This window comes from Melospiza melodia, unplaced genomic scaffold, assembly GCF_035770615.1.
Source record: "Melospiza melodia melodia isolate bMelMel2 unplaced genomic scaffold, bMelMel2.pri scaffold_202, whole genome shotgun sequence".
NCBI lineage: Eukaryota > Metazoa > Chordata > Aves > Passeriformes > Passerellidae > Melospiza > Melospiza melodia.
Window position 1 is genome coordinate 14,253 of NW_026948540.1, and position 23,332 is coordinate 37,584.

The following is a 23,332-nucleotide window of genomic DNA, read 5'->3' on the forward strand; positions in this document are numbered from 1 at the left end:
CCCAGGGGGGGCAGTACAGGGCTGGGGGTGTCAATGGGGGTTCCCCATTTTGGGGAGGGGTCCAGGGCCCCGCGGGGGGGCAGCGCAGGTTTGGGGGTGTCAATGGGGGTTTCCCATTTTGGGGAGGGGTCCCAGGGCCCCTTAGGGGGCAGTGCAGGGTTGGGGGTCCCTCAGGGGTTCCCCATTTTGGGGAGGGGTCCCAGGGCCCCGCGGGGGGGCAGTGCAGGGTTGGGGGTGTCAATGGGGGTTCCCCATTTTGGGGAGGGGTCCCAGGGCCCCAGGGGGGGGCAGTGCAGGGTTGGGGGGGTCAGTGGGGGTCTCTCAGGGGTTCCCCATTTTGGGGAGGGGTCTCAGGGCCCCGCGGGGGGGCAGTGCAGGGCTGGGGGTGTCAATGGGGGTTCCCCATTTTGGGGAGGGGTCCCAGGGCCCCGCGGGGGGGCAGCTGCAGCGCCGTGTCCAGGCTGAACTCGGGGGGCTGCCGGGGCGCCCCCGGGGCCGGGGGGGGGCTCAGCTCCTGCGGCCCGAAGAAGAAGGGGTGCAGCAGGGCCTGGGGGGAGGGGAGGGGGCGTCAGCGGGGCCGGGACCCCCAGTGCTCCCCAGTGCCCCATTCCCCAGTGCCCCCCAGTGCCCCAATGCCCCCAGTGCCCCCAGTGCCCCCCAGTGCCCCCAGTGCCCCCCAGTGCCCCCAGTGCCCCCAGTGCCCCCCAATGCCCCCAGTGCCCCCCAGTGCCCCCAGTGCCCCCCCAGTGCCCCCCAATGCCCCCAGTGCCCCCAGTGCCCCCAGTGCCCCATTCCCCAGTGCCCCCAGTGCCCCCATTCCCCCCAGTGCCCCAATGCCCCAGTGCCCCATAACCCCCAGTGCCCCCCAGTGCCCCCAGTGCCCCCCAGTGCCCCCAGTGCCCCAATGCCCCCAGTGCCCCCAGTGCCCCCCAGTGCCCCATTCCCCAGTGCCCCCCAGTGCCCCAATGCCCCCAGTGCCCCCCAGTGCCCCCCAGTGCCCCATTCCCCAGTGCCCCCCAGTGCCCCATTCCCCAGTGCCCCATTCCCCAGTGCCCCCAGTGCCCCCAGTGCCCCCCAGTGCCCCCAGTGCCCCCAGTGCCCCAGTGCCCCAGTGCCCCCAATGCCCCCCAGTGCCCCAGTGCCCCCAGTGCCCCATTCCCCAGTGCCCCCAATGCCCCAGTGCCCCCAGTGCCCCCCAGTGCCCCCAGTGCCCCAGTGCCCCCCAGTGCCCCCCAGTGCTCCCAGTGCCCCCAGTGCCCCCCAGTGCCCCAGTGCCCCCCAGTGCCCCCAGTGCCCCCCAGTGCTCCCAGTGCCCCCCAGTGCCCCAGTGCCCCCCAGTGCCCCATTCCCCAGTGCCCCATTCCCCAGTGCCCCCCAGTGCCCCCAATGCCCCAGTGCCCCCCAGTGCCCCCAATGCCCCAGTGCCCCCAGTGCCCCCAGTGCCCCCCAGTGCTCCCAGTGCCCCCAGTGCCCCCCAGTGCCCCCCAGTGCTCCCAGTGCCCCAGTGCTCCAATGCCCCAGTGCCCCCAGTCCCTCCCAGTCCCTCCCAGTCCCCCCAGTCTCTCCCAGTCCATCCCAGTCCCCCCAGTCCCTCCCAGTCCCTCCCAGTCCCTCCCAGTCCCTCCCAGTTCCCCCAGTTCCCCACCTGGTGTGCCCGGGGCCGCAGCCGTGCCCGGTAGCGCAGCAGCTGCTGCAGCAGGTCCAGCGCAGCGGGGTCAGCGCCCGGCACCAGCAGCTGCAGCGGCGGCGCCGCCCGCGGCCGGAACCGCAGCTTGGGGAAATCCGGCAGCTGCGACAGCTCCTGGGGGAACAGGGACCAGTGTGAACCAGTACGGACCAGTACGGACCAGTACAGACCAGTACGGACCAGTATAAACCTGTATGGAACTGTATAAACCAACATAGACCAATATGGACCAGTATAGACCACTATGGACCAGCACAGACCAGTACAGACTCACAGCCAGACCCACAGCTTGGGGAAATCCGGCAGCTCCTGTGAGACAGGAACCAGTGTGAACCAGTACGGACCAGTACAGACCAGTATGGACCAGTATAAACCAGTATGGACCAGTATGGACCAGTACGGAACTGTATAAACCAACATAAACCAATATAGACCAGTATAGACCAGTATAAACCAGCACAGACCAGTACAGACCCACAGCCGGAACCGCAGCTCGGGGAAATCCGGCAGCTGCGACAGCTCCTGCGGGACAGGAACCAGTGTGAACCAGTATGGGCCAGTACGGACCAGTATGGACCTACACAAACCAGTGTGGGCCAGTATAAACCAGTATAAACCAGCACGGGTCAGTACAGACCCACGGCCAGAACCACAGCATGGGGAAATCCGGCAGCTGCGACAGCTCCTGCGGGACAGGAACCAGTGTGAACCAGTACGGACCAGTATGGACCAGTACGGAACTGTATAAACCAGTATGGACCTGAATAAACTGGCATAAACCAGTATAGACCAGTATAGACCAGTATAGACCACTATGGACCAGCACGGGTCAGTACAGACCCACAGCCGGAACCGCAGCTCGGGGAAATCCGGCAGCTGCGACAGCTCCTGAGGGACAGGAACCAGTGTGAACCAGTATGGGCCAGTATGGACCAGTATAAACCAGTATAAACCAGTATGGACCAGTATAAACCAGTATGGACCCGTATAAACTGGCATAAACCAGTATAGACCAGTATGGACCAGCATGGACCAGTACAGACCCATGGGTGGAGCGGCAGCTCAGGGAAACCGGGCAGCTCCGAGAGCTCCTGCAGGGACAGGAAACGGGATGAGGCAATGTGGACCAGTATGGACCAGTATAAACCAGTATGGACCAGTATGGACCAGCACAAACCAGCATGGACCAGTATGGACAAGCACAAACCAGCATGGACCAGCATGAACCAGTACAGGCCCATGGGCGGAACCGCAGCTTGGGGAAACCTGGCAGTTGCACCAGCTCCTGCAGGGACAGGAACCAGTACGGACCAGTATAGACCAGTATGGACCAGTACGGACCAGTATAAACCAGTATAGACCAGTATAAACCAGTATGGACCAGTATAGACCAGTATGGACCAGTATAAACCAGTATGGACCAGTATAGACCAGTACAGACCAGTATAAACCAGTATGGATCAGTAAGGACCAGTATGGACCAGTATGGACCAGTATGGATCAGTATGGACCAGTATGGACCAGTACAGACCAGTATAAACCAGTATGGATCAGTATGGGCCAGTGTAAACCAGTAAAGACCAGTATGGGCCAATGCAAACCAGTAAAGACCAGTATGGGCCAGTGCAGGCTAGTGTAAACCAGTAAAGACCAGTATGGGCCAGTGTAAACCAGTAAAGACCAGTACGGGCCAGTGTAAACCAGTAAAGACCAGTATGGGCCAGTGTAAACCAGTAAAGACCAGTATGGGCCAGTGTAAACCAGTAAAGACCAGTATGGGCTAATGCAAACCAGTAAAGACCAGTACGGGCCAGTGTAAACCAGTACAGACCAATATAAATCAGTATAACCCAGTATAGACCAGTGTAAACCAGTACGGACCAGTACGCCCCAGTACAAACCAGTATAAACGACCCCAGACCAGCGTGCACTACTTGTACCACTACAAACCACTATGAACCAGTATAAACCAGTACAGACCAGTATAAACTAGCACAGACCAGTACAGACCACTACAAACCAGTGTATGAACCAGTATAAACCAGTATAGACCAGTATAAACCAGCGCAGACCAGTACAAACCACTATAAACCAGTGCAGGCCAGCATGGGCCAGCACAGACCAGTATAGGCCAATATAAACCAGTATAAACCAGTGCCGACCAGTACAAACCAGTGCCGACCAGTACAAACCAGTGCCGACCAGTACAAACCAGTGCCGACCAGTACAAACCAGTGCCAACCAGTACAAACCAGTGCCAACCAGTACAAACCAGTGCCGACCAGTATAAACCAGTGCCGACCAGTACAAACCAGTGCCAACCAGTATAAACCAGTGCCAACCAGTACAAACCAGTGCCGACCAGTACAAACCAGTGCCAACCAGTACAAACCAGTGCCAACCAGTATAAACCAGTGCCAACCAGTATAAACCAGTGCCGACCAGTACAAACCAGTGTCGACCGGTATAAACCAGTGCCGACCGGTATAAACCAGTGCCAACCAGTACAAACCAGTGCCAACCAGTATAAACCAGTGCCGACCAGTACAAACCAGTGCTGACCAGTACAAACCAGTGCCGACCAGTACTAACCAGTGCCGACCAGTATAAACCAGTGCCGACCAGTAAAAACCAGTGCCGACCAGTACTAACCAGTGCCGACCAGTATAAACCAGTGCCGACCAGTAAAAACCAGTGCCGACCAGTACAAACCAGTGCCAACCAGTACAAACCAGTGCCGACCAGTATAAACCAGTGCCAACCAGTACAAACCAGTGCCGACCAGTACAAACCAGTGCCGACCAGTATGCACCAGTATAAACCAGTCCAAACCGGTATACACCGCTCATAGCAGTACACACAACTACGGACCAGCACAAACCAGTATAAACCAGTACAGACCAGTATAACCTAACGCACACAGCACGTACCAGTACAAACCAGTATAAACCAGCACAGACCAGTATAACCTAACGCACACAACACGTACCAGTACAAACCAGTATAAACCAGCACAGACCAGTATAACCTAACGCACGGCAACACGTACCAGTACAAACCAGTATAAACCAGCACAGACCAGTATAACCTAACGCACACAGCATGTACCAGTACAAACCAGTATAAACCAGTACAGACCAGTATAACCTAACGCACACAGCACATACCAGTACAAACCAGTATAAATCAGTACAGACCAGTATAACCTAACGCACACAACACGTACCAGTACAAACCAGTATAAACCAGCACAGACCAGTATAACCTAACGCACACAGCACGTACCAGTACAAACCAGTATAAACCAGTACAGACCAGTATAACCTAACGCACGGCAGCACGTACCAGTACAAACCAGTATAAACCAGTACAGACCAGTATAACCTAATGCACACAGCACGTACCAGTACAAACCAGTATAAACCAGTACACACCAGTATAACCTAACGCACACAGCACGTACCAGTACAAACCAGTATAAACCAGTACACACCAGTATAACCTAACGCACACAGCACGTACCAGTACAAACCAGTATAAACCAGTACACACCAGTATAACCTAACGCACACAGCACGTACCAGTACAAACCAGTATAAACCAGCACACACCAGCATGTACTGGTGCGAACCACTATGGACCAGCTTAAACCAGTACAGACCAGTATAAACCAGTGCACACCAGGGCCTCCCAGTGCCCCTCCTGCCCCTCTCCCAGTTCCTCCCCCAGTGCTCCCAGTGCTCCCAGTGCTCCCAGTGCTCCTTTCCAGTGCTCCCAGTGCTCCCAGTCCCTCCCAGTGCTCCCAGTGCCCCTTTCCCAGTGCTCCCAGTCCCTCCCAGTCCATCCCAGTGCTCCCAGTCCATCCCAGTGCTCCCAGTGCCCCTTTCCCAGTGCTCCCAGTCCCTCCCAGTGCCCCTTTCCCAGTGCTCCCAGTCCCCCCAGTCCCTCCCAGTCCCTCCCAGTCCATCCCAGTCCCTCCCAGTCCCTCCCAGTGCTCCCAGTCCCTCCCAGTCCCTCCCAGTGCTCCCAGTCCCCCCAGTCCCTCCCAGTGCTCCCAGTCCCTCCCAGTCCCTCCCAGTGCTCCCAGTCCCTCCCAGTCCCTCCCAGTCCATCCCAGTGCATCCCAGTGCTCCCAGTGCTCCCAGTCCCTCCCAGTGCTCCCAGTGCTCCCAGTCCCTCCCAGTCCCTCCCAGTGCTCCCAGTCCCTCCCAGTCCCTCCCAGTCCCTGCCAGTGCTCCCAGTCCCTCCCAGTCCCTCCCAGTGCTCCCAGTCCCTCCCAGTCCCTCCCAGTGCTCCCAGTCCCTCCCAGTCCCTCCCAGTGCTCCCAGTCCCTCCCAGTCCCTCCCAGTCCCTCCCAGTGCTCCCAGTCCCTCCCAGTCCCTCCCAGTGCTCCCAGTGCTCCCAGTCCATCCCAGTCCATCCCAGTCCCTCCCAGTCCCTCCCAGTCCCTCCCAGTCCCTCCCAGTGCTCCCAGTCCATCCCAGTGCTCCCAGTGCCCCTTTCCCAGTCCCTCCCAGTCCCTCCCAGTCCCTCCCAGTCCCTCCCAGTCCCTCCCAGTGCTCCCAGTACCGGCCAGTCCCTGGCGCTGGGCGTTCCCAGTGCCCTCAGCACGCAGCAGAGCTGCTCGATGTCGTTCTCCCCCGGGAACAGCGGCGACAGCGTCAGCAGCTCCCCGAAAATGCAGCCCACGGCCCTGGGGGCACCCCGAAATCCCACAGGGACCCCGAAATCCCAAAGGGATCCCAAAAATCCCAAAAGGACCCCGAAACTCCAAAGGGACCCCAAAATCCCACAGGGACCCCAAAATCACACAGGGACCCCGAAATCACACAGGGATCCCCGAAACCCCACAGGGACCCCGAAACTCCAAAGGGACCCCGAAATCCCACAGGGATCCCCGAAACCCAAAGGGACCCCGAAATCACACAGGGACCCCAAAATCACACAGGGATCCCCGAAACCCAAAGGGACCCCAAAACCCCACAGGGATCCCCGAAATCCCACAGGGATCCCCAAAACCCCAAAGGGACCCCGAAATCCCAAAGGGACCCCAAAAATCCCACAGGGATCCCGAAACCCCAAAGGGACCCCAAAAATCCCAAAAGGACCCCGAAATCCCAAAGGGATCCCCAAAACCTCAAAGGGACCCCCGAAATCCCAAAGGGATCCTCAAAATCCCACAGGGATCCCCAAAATCCCACAGGGACCCCCGAAACACCAAAGGGACCCCGAAACCTCAAAGGGACCCCGAAACCCCACAGGGACCCCCGAAATCCCAAAGGGACCCCGAAATCCCAGGGGATCCCCAAAGTCCAGGAGGACACCCCAAAATCCCAAAAGACCCCCCCAAACCCCACAGAGACCCCCAAAACCCCACAGGGACCCCCCAAAACCCCACAGGGACCCCCCCAAACCCCACAGGGACCCCCAAACCCCACAGGGACCCCCCCAAACCCCACAGGGACCCCCCCAAAACCCCACAGGGACCCCCCAAACCCCACAGGGACCCCCACAAAACCCCACAGGGACCCCCCCAAAACCCCACAGGGACCCCCCAAACCCCACAGGGACCCCCACAAAACCCCACAGGGACCCCCCCAAAATCCCAAGGGACCCCCAAAACCCCACAGGGACCCCCCCAAACCCCACAGGAACCCCCAAAACCCCACAGGAACCCCCAAAACCCCACAGGGACCCCCCCAAAACCCCACAGGGACCCCCCAAACCCCACAGGGACCCCCCAAACCCCAGAGGGATCCCCAAAACCCCACAGGGACCCCCCAAAACCCCACAGGGACTCCCCAAAACCCCACAGGGATCCCCAAAAACCCCACAGGAACCCCCCAAAACCCCACAGGGATCCCCAAAACCCCACAGGGACCCCCCAAAACCCCACAGGAACCCCCCAAAACCCCACAGGGATCCCCAAAACCCCACAGGGACCCCCCAAAACCCCACAGGGACCCCCCAAACCCCACAGGGACCCCCCAAAATCCCAGGGGACCCCCCAAAACCCCACAGGAACCCCCAAAACCCCACAGGAACCCCCCCAAAACCCCACAGGGATCCCCAAAACCCCACAGGAACCCCCAAAACCCCACAGGGAACCCCCAAAACCCCACAGGAACCCCCAAAACCCCACAGGGACCCCCACAAAACCCCACAGGGACCCCCCCAAACCCCACAGGAACCCCCAAAACCCCACAGGGACCCCCCAAAATCCCAGGGGACCCCCCAATGGCGGGCCCTCACCACAGATCCACGCCCTCGTCGTAGTGCCGGGCGCCGTAGAGCAGCTCCGGGGCTCGGTACCACCTGAGGGCACACGGGGGGTCAGGGGGGGCTCCCCCGGATTTTGGGGGTACACCCCGACCTTCCCAGGGGGGGGACACCCCAAAACCGGTACCTGGTGGCCACCTGGTGGCTGTAGGGGCGCCCCGAGGGCGGGCCCAGCACCCGCGCCAGCCCGAAATCCGCCAGCTTGAGGCGCCCGGCGCTGTCCAGCAGCAGATTGGCCGGCTTGAGGTCCTGCACCCCAAAATCGCATCAGGGGGGGACCCCAATGTTCAGAGACCCCCCCAAACCGGGAACAGCCCCGGATTGGCCGGCTTGAGGTCCTGCACCCCAAAATCGCATCAGGGGGGGACCCCAATGTTCGGAGAGGCCCCCCCAAACTGGGAACAGCCCCGGATTGGCCGGCTTGAGGGCCTGCACCCCAAAATCGCCATTGGGGGGACCCCAATGTTCAGAGAGCCCCCCTAAACCGGGTACACCCACAGATTGGCCGGCTTGAGGTCCTGCACCCCAAAATCGCATCAGGGGGGGACCCCAATGCTCGGGGAGCCCCCCCAAACTGGGAACAGCCACAGATTGGCCAGCTTGAGGTCCTGCACCCCAAAATCGCCATTGGGGGGACCCCAATAATCAGAGCCCCCCCCAAACTGGGAACAGCCCCGGGTTGGCCGGCTTGAGGTCCTGCACCCCAAAACCGCCATCAGGGGGGACCCCAATGCTCGGGGAGCCCCCCTAAACTGGGAACACCCACAGATTGGCCGGCTTGAGGGCCTGCACCCCAAAATCGCATCAGGGGGAGACCCCAATAATCAGAGACCCCCCCAAACTGGGAACAGCCCCGGATTGGCCAGCTTGAGGGCCTGCACCCCAAAACCGCCATCAGGGGGGGACCCCAATGTTCAGAGACCCCCCCAAACTGGGAACAGCCCCGGATTGGCCGGCTTGAGGTCCTGCACCCCAAAATCGCCGTCAGGGGGACCCCAAAGCTTGGGGAACCCCCCCCAAACCGGCTTGAGGTCCTGCACCCCAAAACCGCCATCGGGGGGACCCCAATGCTCGGGGAGCCCCCCCAAACCGGGAACAGCCCCGGATTGGCCGGCTTGGGGGCCTGCACCCCAAAACCGCCGTCAGGGGGGACCCCAATAATCAGAGACCCCCCCCAAACTGGGAACACCCACAGATTGGCCGGCTTGAGGGCCTGCACCCCAAAACCGCCGTCAGGGGGGACCCCAATGTTCAGAGAGACCCCCCCAAACTGGGAACAGCCCCGGATTGGCCGGCTTGAGGTCCTGCACCCCAAAACCGCCATTGGGGGGACCCCAAAGCTCAGGGAACCCCCCTAAACTGGCTTGAGGTCCTGCACCCCAAAACCGCTGTCAGGGGGGACCCCAAAGCTCGGGGAGCCCCCCCAAACCGGGAACAGCCCCGGGTTGGCCGGCTTGAGGTCCTGCACCCCAAAATCGCCGTCAGGGGGGACCCCGACACTCGGGGAGCCCCCCTAAACTGGGAACACCCACAGATTGGCCGGCTTGAGGTCCTGCACCCCAAAACCGCCGTCAGGAGGGGACCCCAATAATCAGAGACCCCCCCAAACTGGGAACAGCCCCGGATTGGCCGGCTTGAGGGCCTGCACCCCAAAATCGCCATTGGGGGGACCCCAATGCTCGGGGAAGCCCCCTAAACCGGGAACAGCCCCGGGTTGAGGGTATTGGGGTGTCCGCCTCGATTTTGGGGTGCCCCAGCACATTCAAGCCCTGCAGATATTGGGGTACCCCTCAGGTGCCCACCCTGGTTTTGGGGTGTCCTGCAGCTGCCTGAGCCTCCCCCTGCCCTGGTTGTGGGGTGTCCCCCAATTTTGGGGTGTCCTAACACTTTCAATTCCCCCGTGCAGATATTGGGGTAGCCCCAGGTGCCCGTTCCAGTTTTGGGGTGTCCTGCAGCTGTCTGAGCCTGCCCCCATTTTGGGGCACCCCTAGGACTCTCACCCCCCCTGCAGATATTGGGGTACCCCCAGTGCCCACTTCAGTTTTGGGGTGTCCTGCAGCTGTCTGAGTCTCCCCCTGCCCCGATTTTGGGGTCCCTCACCCAGTATTGGGGTGGCCCCCTCGATTTTAGGGTGCCCCAACACTTTCAATGCCCCCTGTGCAGATATTGGGGTACCCCTCAGGTGCCCACCCCGATTTTGGGGTGTCCTGCAGCCTTCCCCCCCGCCCCGATTTTGGGGTCGCTCCACGATTTTGGGGTGCCCACCCCAATTTTGGGGTTCCTCACACCATTTTTGGGGCCCCCTACCCCATTTTGGGGGGTCCCTCACCCATTTGTGGGGTCCCCAGTCCCGTTTTTGGGGTCCCTCACCCATTTTTGAGGTCCCCAGTCCCATTTTCGGGGTCCCTCACCCATTTTCTGGGTCCCCAATCCCATTTCCGGGGTCCCCAGTCCCATTTCCGGGGTCCCCAGTCCCATTTTTGGGGTCCCTCACCCATTTTTGGGGCCCCCTATCCCATTTTCGGGGTCCCCAGTCCCGTTTTCAGGGTCCCTCACCCATTTTTGGGGTCCCCATTCCAATTTTCGGGGTCCCTCACCCATTTTCGGGGTCCCCAGTCCCATTTTCGGGGTCCCTCACCCATTTTCGGGGTCCCCAGACCCGTTTTTGGGGTCCCTCACCCATTTTTGGGGTTCCCATTACCGTTTCTGGGGTCCCCATTCCCGTTTTTGGGGTCCCCAATCCCATTTTCGGGGTCCCTCACCCATTTTCGGGGTCCCCAGTCCCGTTTTTGGGGTCCCCATTCCCGTTTTCAGGGTCCCTCACCCTGTGCAGCAGGCGCTGGACGTGCACGTGGCCTAGCCCCCCCCATTTTTGGGGTTCCCATTCCCGTTTTTGGGGTCCCCAGTCCCATTTCCAGGGTCCCCAGTCCCGTTTCCGTGGTCCCCAATCCCGTTTTCGGGGTCCCTCACCCATTTTCGGGGTCCCTCACCCTGTGCAGCAGGCGCTGGACATGCACGTGGCCCAGCCACCCCATTTTTGTGTTCCCCTATCCCATTTTTGGGGTCCCCAGTCCCATTTTCGGGTACCCCAGTTCCGGTTTCGGGGTCCCCAGTCCTGTTTTCGGGGTCCCTCACCCATTTTCGGGGTCCCCAGTCCCATTTTCGGGGTCCCCAATCCCATTTTCGGGGTCTCTCACCCATTTTTGGGGTCCCCAGTCCCGTTTTCGGGGTCCCCAGTCCCATTTTCGGGGTCCCTCACCCATTTTTGGATTCCTTTATCCCATTTTCGGGGTGCCTCACCCTGTGCAGCAGGCGCTGGCCGTGCACGTGCCCCATCCCCCCCCCATTTTTGAGGTCCCCAGTCCCGTTTTCAGGGTCCCCAGTCCCATTTTCGGGGTCCCTGACCCATTTTTGGATTCCTTTATCCCATTTTCGGGGTGCCTCACCCTGTGCAGCAGGCGCTGGCCGTGCACGTGCCCCATCCCCCCCCCATTTTTGGGGTCCCCAGTCCCGTTTTCGGGGTCCCCAATCCCATTTTCGGGGTCCCTCACCCATTTTTGGATTCCTTTATCCCATTTTCGGGGTGCCTCACCCTGTGCAGCAGGCGCTGGCCGTGCACGTGGCCCAGCCCCCGCAGGGTCATGGCCAGCAGGGCCCTCACCCGGGCCGGGGGCAGCGGGGCCGGGGCCGCCCGCAGGAGCCCCCCCAGGTCCCCAACGAGCAGCTCCAGGGCCAGGACCACGGCGGGGCCCTGGGCGAAGGCGGCACGGAGCCGGATCACCTGTGGGGACAGGGACAGTGACACCTGTGGGGACAGGGACAGGGACACAGTGACACCTGGGACAGTGACAGAACCACGGCGGGGCCCTGGGCAAAGGCGGCACGGAGCCGGATCACCTGTGGGGACAGGGACAGGGACAGTGACAGTGACACAGGGACACTGAGACAGTGACAGTGACACAGTGACAGAACCACGGCGGGGCCCTGGGCAAAGGCGGCACGGAGCCGGATCACCTGTGGGGACAGGGACAGTGACAGTGACACAGTGACAGTGACACAGTGACAGTGACACAGTGACGCAGTGACACAGTGACAGAACCACGGCGGGGCCCTGGGCAAAGGCGGCACGGAGCCGGATCACCTGTGGGGACAGGGACAGGGACACCTGTGGGGACAGGGACAGGGACACAGTGACAGTGACACAGTGACAGTGACACAGTGACAGTGACACAGTGACAGAACCACGGCGGGGCCCTGGGCAAAGGCGGCCTGGAGCCGGATCACCTGTGGGGACAGGGACAGTGACACCTGTGGGGACAGGGACAGGGACACAGTGACACAGTGACAGTGACACAGCGGGGCCCTGGGCAAAGGCGGCACGGAGCCGGATCACCTGTGGGGACAGGGACAGGGACACAGGGACAGTGACACAGTGAGATCTGGGACAGTGACACAGAGACAGTGACAGAGTGACACAGTGACACAGTGACACTGGGACAGTGGCAGCTGGGCCAGAACCACCGTGGAGCCCTGGGCAAAGGCGGCCCGGAGCCGGATCACCTGTGGGGACAGGGACAGGGACAGTGACACAGTGACAGTGACTGTGACACAGGGACAGTGACACAGTGACACAGTGACACCAGGGCCAGAACCACCGTGGGGCCCTGGGCGAAGGTGGCTCAGAGCCGGATCACCTGTGGGGACAACAGGGACAGAGTGACGACATCACTAGGGACAGAGAGATTGGAGCCGGATCGCCTGCGGGGACAGCAATGGGGACAGTGACAGTGACACCTGGGGGGGACAATGACAGCGACACCGGGGACAGTGACACTTGGGCAAAGGCGGCCCAGAGCTGGATCACCTGTGGGGACAGCAATGGGGACATCAGGGGACAGCAGGGACAGCAAGGGGACATCACCAGGAACAGCAGGGACAGCAGGAGGACAGTGACACCTGGGGGGACAGCAGAGACAGCAGTGAGGACAGTGGGATTGGAGCCAGATCACCTGCAGGGACAGTGGGGACAGCAAGGGGACATCAGTGGGGACAGCAGGACTGAAGCCAGATCACCTGCAGAGACATCAGGGGAACTTCAGGGGACAGAGGGGGGACATCACTGGGGACAGCAGGGATAGCAAGGGGACATCAGCAGGGACAGCAGGACTGGAGCTGGATCACCTGTGGGGACAGCGGGGGGACAGCAGGGGGACAACAATGGGGGACAACAATGGGGAACATCCAGCAGCGACGTCAGTGGGGACATGGGGAACACTGGGGACACCGGGGCAGTGACACCTAGAGGGACATTGGGGACGGTGACACCGGGATTGGAGTGGGCTCAGCTGGGGGAGGGGACACCACGGGGACACCGCGGGGACACGGGGACCCTACAGAAGGGGGGAACCCTGAGCTGGGGGGACCAAAACTGGGGGACACGGGGGGGCCTTATGGGGACACCAGGACTGTGGGGAGAGGGGGACCCCGCGTGTTGCGGGGGGACACCGAGAGGGGCTCGGGGGGCTCCGGGGACTCGAGGGGGGCACCAGGGACTATGGGGGGCACGAGCGTCTGTGGGGGTTTCAAGAGACTACGGGGGGGCACCAGGGACAATGGAGGGGGGCACCAGGGACTATGAGGGGGCACCGAGATGGGCTCGGGGGAGGCACCGAGCACTCGGGAATGGGCACAAGAGACTCGGGGGGACAACAGGGACTCGGGGGGCCCCGGATTGGGGTCCATGGGGTGGGTGGGTGGGGGGCTCACTCACATGGGGGTGGGCCTCCATCTCGCGCAGGGCTTTGATCTCGCGCAGGGTCTGTGGGGGCAGCCCCTCCTCGGGGCGCCGCAGCGGAACCTTCTTGAGGGCCACCAGCTCCCCGGTCTGGGGGGACACGGGGGTGTCAGGGAGGCCCCGCCGGGCCGCGTTACCGACCCCCAGGCCCCGGTCCCCGGTCCCCGGTCCCACCTCGCGGTGCTTGGCCTTGAACACGACGCCGTGCGCGCCCTCCCCGATGCGGCCCAGCACGATGTACTGCTCCATGCCGCGGGGCATTGTGGGCCGGCTCCGTCCTCCACCGCCCCACACTGCCCCGCGCCGAGCCCGCCGCACCTGGTTGCCATGGAGATAGGCCCCGCCCCTGACAACCAGCCCCGGCAACAGCCAATAGCTCCCCGCTCTGAGCAATGAGGCCCCGCCCCTAGCAACGCGCTCCCTAGCAACAGGCGGGGCCGCCCCTAGCATGCATCAGCGCATCCTAGCAAACCCCGCCCCTAGCAACCCGGTCAGGCCCAGCCCCTAGCAACGCAACGGTCCCTAGCAACGCGGGCCAGACCCCGGCAGCGAGGCCCCGCCCATAGCAACAAGACACCGCCCCTTAGCAACCTGGGCCCGCCCCGCCGGCATCCCCCGCTCCCCGGCAACCGCGCCCCGCCCTTGGCAACGGCCGCCCCGTCGCGCGCCGCCATTTGGCCGCGCCGCGCTCTGATTGGTCAGCGCCGCCGCGCGGGGCGGGACGGCGGGCGCTGATTGGTGGGCGCGGGGGCCACGCCCCTTTCCCCTCAGGCGGGCGGGCGGCGCGCCGGGCGAGGCGCGGGCGGGGGATTTGGGGGCATTTCGGGGTGTTTTGGGTGTTTTTGGGGGGTCCCGGCACGCAGCGAGCCCCGCTCGGGTGGGGATGGCGGCGCTGCCTCCGCGAGAGTTCGCGGCGCAGGTGCTGCCCGGCTGCGTGGTGCCCACGGCGCGCCAGGGCCTGGCCCAGCTCTGGCCACTGCTGCTGCTCTGCCTCGGGGCGCGGCTGCTGCACCGGCTGCGTGAGTGGGGCCGGGCGGGGGGACACCGGGGGGAACCGGGGCCCTGGGCAGGCCGGAGGGGTGGGGGACATCCGGGAGGCCGGGGAGAACCGCGGCCCTGGGGGGAACCGGGGGTCTGGGGAGGCCGGAGGAGTGGGGGCACATCCAGGGGTCCCGGGGGGTCTGTGGGGACACGCGAGGGGCTGGGGGGACCCGGGGCTCTGGGGAGGCCGGAGGGCTGGGGGGACACCCCGGAGGCCGGGAGGAACCGGGGTCTGAGGAGGCCGGAGGGGTGGGGGGACACCCCGGAGGCCGGGAGGAACCGGGGTCTGAGGAGGCCGGAGGGGTGGGGGGTATAGCCGAGGGTCTGGGGGTTCCGAGGGTCTGGGGGTTCCGGGGGTCTGGAGGCCTGGGGGTGTTCCCGGGTTTGGGGGACGGGACCCCCAGGGTTTGGAAGTGTTGCTGGGTTTGGGTGAGGGGATACTGGGGTGTAACATAGGGTTTGGGGTTCAAGGACCCCCGGAGTTTGGGGGTGTTCCTGGTTTGGGGGTGTTCCGGGGTTTGGGTTCAGGGACCCCCGGGTTTTGGGGGTGTTCCCGGTTTGGGGGTTTGGGGACCCCCGGGGTTTCGGGTGAGGGGATGCCCGGGGTGTGGGGGCATTGCCAGCTTGGGGTGAGGGGACCCCCGGGGTTTGGGGTGAGGGGACCCCCAGGGTGGGGGCAGTGTCCTGTTTGGGGTTCGGGGACTCCCGGGGTTTTGGGCTTGGGGACCTCCAGAGTGTGGGGGCATTGCCGGTTTTGGGTGTGGGGATCCCTGGGGCTCGGGGGTTCAGGGACCTCCGGGGTGTGGGGGCACTGCTGGTTTGGGGTTTTGGGTGTGGGGATCCCTGGGGTTCAGGGGTTCAGGGACCCCGGGGTGTGGGGGCACTGCTGGTTTGGGGTTTTGGGTGTGGGGATCCCTGGGGCTCGGGGGTTCAGGGACCCTCAGGGTGTGGGGGCGTTGCCGGTTTGGCGTTCGGGGACTCCTGGGGTTTGGGGGTTCGGGAACCCCTGGAATGTGGGGGTTTTTTTGGGGTTTGGGGACCCCCAGGGTGTGGGGACATTGCCGGTTTTGGGTGAGGGGATCCCCAAGGTCCGGGGGCAGTGTCTGGTTTGGGGGTTTGTGGATCCCCAGGGTTTGGGGTCCATGGATTTCTGGGGTCTGGGGTCCATGGATCCCCGGAGTCTGGGGTCCATGGATCCCCGGGGTTTGGGGTCCATGGATTTCTGGGGTCCGTGGATCCCTGGGGTCTGGGGTCCATGGATCCCCGGAGTTTGGGGTCCATGGATCCCCGGGGTTTGGGGTCCATGGATCCCCGGGGTTTGGGGTCCATGGATCCCCGGGGTTTGGGGTCCATGGATCCCCGGGGTTTGGGGTCCATGGATTTCTGGGGTCTGGGGTCCATGGATCCCCGGGGTTTGGGGTCCATGGATTTCTGGGGTCTGGGGTCCATGGATCCCCGGGGTTTGGGGTCCATGGATCCCTGGGGTTTGGGGTCCAAGGATCCCCGGGGTTTGGGGTCCATGGATCCCTGTGGTCTGGGGTCCATGGATCCCTGTGGTTTGGGGTCCATGGATTCCCAGGCTTTGGGGTCCATGGATTTCTGGGGTCTGGGGTCCATGGATCCCCGGGCTTTGGGGTCCATGGATCCCCGGGCTTTGGGGTCCATGGATCCCCGGGGTTTGGGGTCCATGGATCCCCGGGGTTTGGGGTCCATGGATCCCCGGGCTTTGGGGTCCATGGATTTCTGGGGTCCATGGATCCCCGGGGTTTGGGGTCCATGGATTTCTGGGGTCCATGGATCCCCGGGGTCTGGGGTCCATGGATCCCCGGGGTTTGGGGTCCATGGATCCCCGGGTTTGGGGTCCATGGATTTCTGGGGTCCGTGGATCCCCGGGGTTTGGGGTTCATTGATCCCTGGGGTTCGGGGGTGCCCCCTGACCCTGTCCGTGTTTCAGCGCTGCCGCGGGGCGGGAAGCACGCGGGGGCGGCGGCCGGGGGGCTCCTGGCCCTGCACCATTTCTTCGGGGCCCAGGCGCTGTGGGTGGCGCTGCTGAGCGGGCTGTGCGTGCTCACCCTGCTGCTGAGCCGGGCCCGCGCCCACCGCGGCCTCTGCCTGGCCCTGGCCGCCCTCAGCTACCTGCTCATGGGGTACGGAGAGCTGGGGGGGAACTGGGGACACTGGGAGGGACTGGGATGGGGTTTGGGGGGGCTCTGCCCGGCCCTGGCCGCCCTCAGCTACCTGCTCATGGGGTATGGAAAGCTGGGGGGGAACTGGGGGCACTGGGAGGGACTGGGATGGGGTTTGGGGGGGCTCTGCCCGGCCCTGGCCGCCCTCAGCTACCTGCTCATGGGGTACAGGGCACTGCAAGGGATTGGGGGGCACTGGGAGGGACTGGGGGGCACTGGGAGGGACTGGGAGGAGGTCTGGGAGCACTGGGAGAGGGATTGGGGGCACTGGGAGGGGAACTGGGGGCACTGGGGGGCACTGGGAGGGGGTTTGGGAGGGGGGCTCTGCCTGGCCCTGGCCGCCCTCAGCTACCTGCTCATGGGCTATGGGGCACTGGGAAGGACTGGGGGGCACTGGGAGGGACTGGGAGCACTGGGAGAGGGATTGGGGGCACTGGGAGGGACTGGGAGGGGAACTGGGGGCACTGGGGGGCACTGGGATGGGATCTGGGGGGCTCTGCCAGGCCCTGGCCGCCCTCAGCTGCCTGCCCATGGGGTATGGGGCACTGGGAGGGACTGGGAAAGGGACTGGGGGCACTGGGAGGGGCTTGGGAGTGCTGGGAGTGGGTTTGGGATGGACTGGGAGAGGAATTGGGGGCACTGGGATGGACTGGGAGGAGTTTGGGGATGCTGGGATGGACTGGGAGAGGGGCTGGGGGCACTGGGAGGGAGACAAAAGGCACTGGGATGAACTGGGGGGTTGGTGGCATTGAACTGGGAGTGACTGGGAAGGGGTTTAGGGGCACTGGGATGAACTGGGAGTGACTGGGAAGGGGTTTGGGGGCACTGGGATGAATTGGGAGTGACTGGGAAGGGGTTTGGGGGGCACTGGGATGAACTGGGAGTGACTGGGAAGGGGTTTGGGGGCACTGGGAGGGACTGGGGTTACTGGGATGAACTGGGGGATCGATGGCATTGAACTGGGAGTGACTGGGAAGGATTGAGAGCCCTGACTGGGAGGGACTGGGGTCACTGGGATGAACTGGGGGTTGGTGGCATTGAACTGGGAGTGACTGGGAAGGAGTTTGGGGCACTGGGATGAACTGGGAGTGACTGGGAAGGGGTTTGGGGGCACTGGGAGGGACTGAGAGGGGCATGAGGGGCACTGGGATGAACTGGGAGTGACTGGGAGGGGGTCTGGGGGCACTGGGAGGGGCATGAGGGGCACTGGGATGAACTGGGAGGTTGGGCACGTTGAACTGGAGTGACTGGGAGCCCCTGTCCCCACCAGGGAGCTGCACATGGTGGACACGGTCACGTGGCACAAGATGCGAGGTGAGACCCCCAAATCCCCCCCAGATCCCCCCAAACCCCTTCCCCCCTACACACATTCTGGGGATCCCCCCAATTTTGGGGGTCCCCCCAGTTTTGGGGTGCCCCCGATTTTGGGATCCCCCATTGATTTTGGGGTCCCCCATTGATTTTGGGATCCCCCATTGATTTTGGGGTCCTGTGGGGGTGCAGGTGGTGCTGAGGGTGAGACCCCCCTCCCCCCAGGACCCCCAGTTTCTCTCCTGTCCCCCCGTTTGGGACCCCCCAGTTCCTTCCCCAGCCCTCTGGGGGTGTGGAGCACATCCAAATTTTGGGGTCCCCCCTGATTTTGGGTCCCCCCCTGATTTCGGGGTCTCCTCTGATTTGGGTTCTCCCCGATTTTGGGGTGGCCGCTGATGTTGGGGTCCCCCCTGATTTTGGGTCCCCCGATTTTCATGGTTCCCCCCGAATTTTGGGTCCTCTCTGATTTTGGGGTGCCCGCTGATTTTGGGGTTCCCCTCATTTTCGGGGTCCTCTCTGATTTTGGGGTGCCCGCTGATTTTGGGGTTCCCCCCATTTTCAGGGTTCTCTCTGATTTTGGGGTGCCCGCTGATTTTGGGGTTCCCCCATTTTCGGGGTTCTCTCTGATTTTGGGGTGCCTGATGTTTTTGGGGTCCCCCCAGTTTCAGGGTGCCCAGTGTTGGCATCCCTTCTGATCTTGGGGTGTCTGATGCTGGGGTCCCCCGAGTTTGGGATCCCCTCTGATTTTGGGGTCTTCTCTGATGTTGGGGTGCCGGGTGTTTTCAGAGTGCTTGATATTTTTGGGGTCCCCCCGATGTTGGGGTCCCCTCTGATGTTGGGGTCTCCCATTGATGTAGAGGTTCCCCCTAATGTTGGGGTCTCCCCCCGATGTTTTTGGGGTCCCCCCGATGTTGGGGTCCCCTCTGATGTTGAGGTTCCCCCTGATGTTGGGGTGCCTGATGTTGGGGTCTCCCGCTGATGTTGGGGTCCCCCCTGATTTGGGGTTCCCCCCTGATGTTGGGGTGCCCGATGTTTTTGGGGTCTCCCCGATGTTGGGGTCCCCCCCCTGATGTTGGGGTGCCCGATGTTTTTGGGGTCTCCCCGATGTTGGGGTCCCCTCCAGTTTTGGGATCCCCTGTGATTTTGGTTGTCCCCTGATGTTGGGGTTCTCCCTGATATTGGGGTCTCCCTCGATATTGGGGTCCCCCCGGTTTTGCCATCCCCTCTGATTTTGGGGTCTCTCTTGATGTTGGGGTGAGGGATGTTTTTGGAGTGCTCAGTTTGGGGGTCCCCCCTGATTTCGAGATCCCCTCCAATTTTGAGATCCCTTCCGATTTTGGTTCTCCCACGATTTTGGGGTTCCCCTATTTCAGCGTTGCCTCTGACATTGGATGCCTGATGTTGGGGTGCCCGATGTTTTTGGGGTCCCCCCGATTATGGGATCCCCTCTGATTTTGGGGTTTCCCCCTGATGTTGGGGTGCCTGATGTTCCTGGGGTTCTCTCTGATTCGGGATGCCCGATGTTGGGGGCTCCCCCCTGATGTTGGGTTCCCCGTTTGGGGTCCCCTCTGATTTCGAGGTCCCCCCACATTGGGGTCCCTCCGATGTCGGGGTCCCCCCTGATTTGGGTCCCTCCCGATTTCGGGGTCCCTCCAATTTTTGGTTCCCCTCTGATTTTGGGGTTCCCCTGATTTCGGGATCTCCTCTCATGCTGGGGTACCTGATGTTGGGGTCCCCCCTATTTTGAGATCCCTTCTGATTTTGGGGTCCCCTCTGATTTCGGGGTCCCTTGCCATTTTGGGATCCCCTCTGATTTTGGGGTCCCCTCTGATTTCGGGGTCCCTTGCCATTTTGGGATCCCCTCTGATTTTGGGGTCTCCTCTGATTTCGGGGTCCCTTGCCATTTTGGGATCCCCTCTGATTTTGGGGTCTCCTTTGATTTCGGGGTCCCCCCTGATTCTGGGCTCCTTTCTGACATTGGGGAGCCCCCGATGTTTTTGGGTTCCCCCCGACATTGGGGTCCCCGCTGATTTGGGGGTCCCCCCGATGCCGGGCTCCCCTCTGACGGGAGGGTCCCCCCTGATTCGGGGTTCCCCCTGGATATTGGGGTCCCCCTGGATATTGGGGTCCCCCCGATGTGCCCCGTTGTCCCCAGGGGCGCAGATGGTGGTGGCCATGAAGGCCGTGTCGCTGGGCTTCGACCTGGACCGGGGCACGGGCGGGGCCGAGCCCAGCCCCGCGCAGGTGCTGGGGTACCTGTGCTCACCTGGATCGGTGGTGTTCGGGCCCTGGGAGCCCTTTGGGAGCTACCTGAGAGCTGTGGAGGGACCACCCCTGGTATGGGGGGAAAAACGGGGATTTGGGGTGAAAAACGGGGATTGGGGGTGAAAAACGGGGATTGGGGGCAATGGGGTTGGGCAGGGGCTGGGGTACCTGGGGTACCTGTGCTCACCTGGCTCCGTGGTGTTCGGGCCCTGGAGCCCTTTGGGGCCTACCTGAGAGCTGTGGAGGGACCACCCCTGGTATGGGGGGAAAAACGGGGATTTGGGGTGAAAAACGGGGATTTGGGGTGAAAAACGGGGATTTGGGGCAATGGGGACTGGGCAGGTGCTGGGCTACCTGTGCTCACCTGGATCCGTGGTGTTCGGGCCCTGGGAGCCCTTTGGGGCCTACCTGAGAGCTGTGGAGGGACCACCCCTGGTATGGGGGAAAAATGGGGCTTTGGGGTGAAAAACGGGGATTTGGGGTGAAAAACGGGGATTGGGGGTGAAAAACGGGGATTGGGGGGTGAAAAATGGGGATTTGGGGCAATGGGGTTGGGCAGGTGCTGGGGTACCTGTGCTCACCTGGCTCCGTGGTGTTCGGGCCCTGGGAGCCCTTTGGGGCCTACCTGAGAGCTGTGGAGGGACCACCCCTGGTATGGGGGGAAAAATGGGGATTTGGGGTGAAAAACGGGGATTTGGGGTGAAAAACGGGGATTTGGGGTGAAAAATGGGGATTGGGGGTGAAAAACGGGGATTGGGGGTGAAAAATGGGGATTTGGGGTGAAAAACGGGGATTTGGGGCAATGGGGACTGGGCAGGTGCTGGGGTACCTGTGCTCACCTGGATCGGTGGTGTTCGGGCCCTGGGAGCCCTTTGGGAGTTACCTGAGAGCCGTGGAGGGACCACCCCTGGTATGGGGGGAAAAACGGGGATTTGGGGTCAAAAACGGGGATTTGGGGTGAAAAACGGGAATTTGGGGCAATGGGGTTGGGCAGGGGCTGGGGTACCTGTGCTCACCTGGATCGGTGGTGTTTGGGCCATGGGAGCTGTGGAGGGACCACCCCTGGTATGGGGGAAAAACGGGGATTTGGGGTGAAAAACGGGGATTTGGGGTGAAAAACAGGGATTTGGGGTGAAAAACGGGGATTGGGGGGTGAAAAATGGGGATTTGGGGCAATGGGGTTGGGCAGGTGCTGGGGTACCTGTGCTCACCTGGATCCGTGGTGTTCGGGCCCCTGGGAGCCCTTTGGGAGTTACCTGAGAGCCGTGGAGGGACCACCCCTGGTATGGGGGGAAAAAACGGGGATTTGGGGTCAAAAACGGGGATTTGGGGGTGAAAAACGGGGATTTGGGGTGAAAAACGGGGATTTGGGGTGAAAAATGGGGATTTGGGGCAATGGGGACTGGGCAGGGGCTGGGGTACCTGGGGTACCTGTGCTCACCTGGATCGGTGGTGTTCGGGCCCTGGGAGCCCTTTGGGAGTTACCTGAGAGCCGTGGAGGGACCACCCCTGGTATGGGGGAAAAAACGGGGATTTGGGGTGAAAAACGGGGATTGGGGGGTGAAAAATGGGGATTTGGGGCAATGGGGACTGGGCAGGGGCTGGGGTACCTGTGCTCACCTGGATCCGTGGTGTTCGGGCCCTGGGAGCCCTTTGGGAGTTACCTGAGAGCCGTGGAGGGACCACCCCTGGTATGGGAAAATGGGATTTGGGGTGAAAAACGGGGATTGGGGTGAAAAACGGGGGTTGGGGGTGAAAAACGGGGATTTGGGGTGAAAAACGGGAATTTGGGGCAATGGGGACTGGGCAGGTGCTGGGGTACCTGTGCTCACCTGGCTCCGTGGTGTTCGGGCCCTGGGAGCCCTTTGGGACCTACCTGAGAGCTGTGGAGGGACCACCCCTGGTATGGGGGGAAAAACGGGGATTTGGGGTCAAAAACGGGGATTTGGGGTGAAAAACGGGGATTGGGGGTGAAAAACGGGGATTGGGGGGTGAAAAATGGGGATTTGGGGCAATGGGGACTGGGCAGGGGCTGGGGGTACCTGTGCTCACCTGGATCGGTGGTGTTTGGGCCATGGGAGCTGTGGAGGGACCACCCCTGGTATGGGGGGAAAAACGGGGATTTGGGGTCAAAAACGGGGATTGGGGGTGAAAAACGGGGATTTGGGGTGAAAAACGGGGATTGGGGGTGAAAAACGGGGATTTGGGGCAATGGGGTTGGGCAGGGGCTGGGGTACCTGGGGTACCTGTGCTCACCTGGATCCGTGGTGTTCGGGCCCTACCTGAGGGCTGTGGAGGGACCACCCCTGGTATGGGAAAATGGGGGAAAACCAGGAGAAAATGGGAAAAACTGGGATTTGAGGAAATGGGGATTTGGGGGGAAAAACGGGGATTTGGGGGTTTTGGGGGGAATTGGGGTTTGGTGGGGAAAACGGGGGTTTGGGGGAAAAAACAGGGTTTGGCAGGCAAAACAAAAACAGGGTTTGCAGGGAAAAATGGGGATTTGGGGAAATGGGAGATTTGGGAGAAATGGGAAGTTGGTGGGGAAAAATGGGGGTTGGGGGGGAAATGCAGAGTTTGGGGGGATTTGGGGGGAAATGCAGAGTTTGGGGGGAAATGCAGAGTTTGGGGGGATTTGGGGGGAAATGCAGAGTTTGGGGAAATGCAGAGTTTGGGAGGATTTGGGGGAAATGGGGGTTTGGGGGGGAATGCAGAGTTTGGGAGGATTTGGGGGAAATGGGGATTTGGGGGAAATGCAGAGTTTGGGGA

The 23,332-nt window shown here is 62.2% G+C and overlaps 2 protein-coding genes across 4 annotated transcripts in view; one reads left to right on the top strand and one right to left on the bottom strand.

Moving 5' to 3' along the window:
- Positions 1 to 81: 81 nt before the first annotated feature.
- Positions 82 to 14,041, bottom strand: CDK20 (cyclin dependent kinase 20). Of its 3 annotated transcripts, XM_063182373.1 has the most exons (8): positions 13,935 to 14,041; positions 13,737 to 13,850; positions 11,559 to 11,747; positions 8,094 to 8,215; positions 7,940 to 8,002; positions 6,257 to 6,380; positions 1,646 to 1,801; positions 82 to 547 (listed from the first exon to the last, which is right to left on the bottom strand). In XM_063182373.1, exons 1-8 carry the CDS (start codon positions 14,019 to 14,021, stop codon positions 389 to 391), a joined length of 1,014 nt encoding a protein of 337 aa, XP_063038443.1. In that variant the 5' UTR covers positions 14,022 to 14,041; the 3' UTR covers positions 82 to 388. The 3 variants fall into 3 exon arrangements, with proteins under 3 accessions (XP_063038443.1, XP_063038442.1, XP_063038440.1); XM_063182372.1 differs by having other exon boundaries at positions 7,943 to 8,002; positions 13,737 to 14,041; XM_063182370.1 differs by having other exon boundaries at positions 13,737 to 14,041.
- A 546-nt stretch (positions 14,042 to 14,587) lies between these two features.
- Positions 14,588 to 23,332, top strand: part of PORCN (porcupine O-acyltransferase) — a 9,188-nt gene continuing 443 nt past the window's right edge. Inside the window, exons 1-4 of the mRNA XM_063182378.1 lie at positions 14,588 to 14,779; positions 16,756 to 16,948; positions 18,258 to 18,301; positions 20,454 to 20,635. Coding sequence (XP_063038448.1) covers positions 14,644 to 14,779; positions 16,756 to 16,948; positions 18,258 to 18,301; positions 20,454 to 20,635 — 555 coding nt within the window. The 5' untranslated portion in view covers positions 14,588 to 14,643. The remainder of the gene's footprint in view (positions 14,780 to 16,755; positions 16,949 to 18,257; positions 18,302 to 20,453; positions 20,636 to 23,332) is intronic.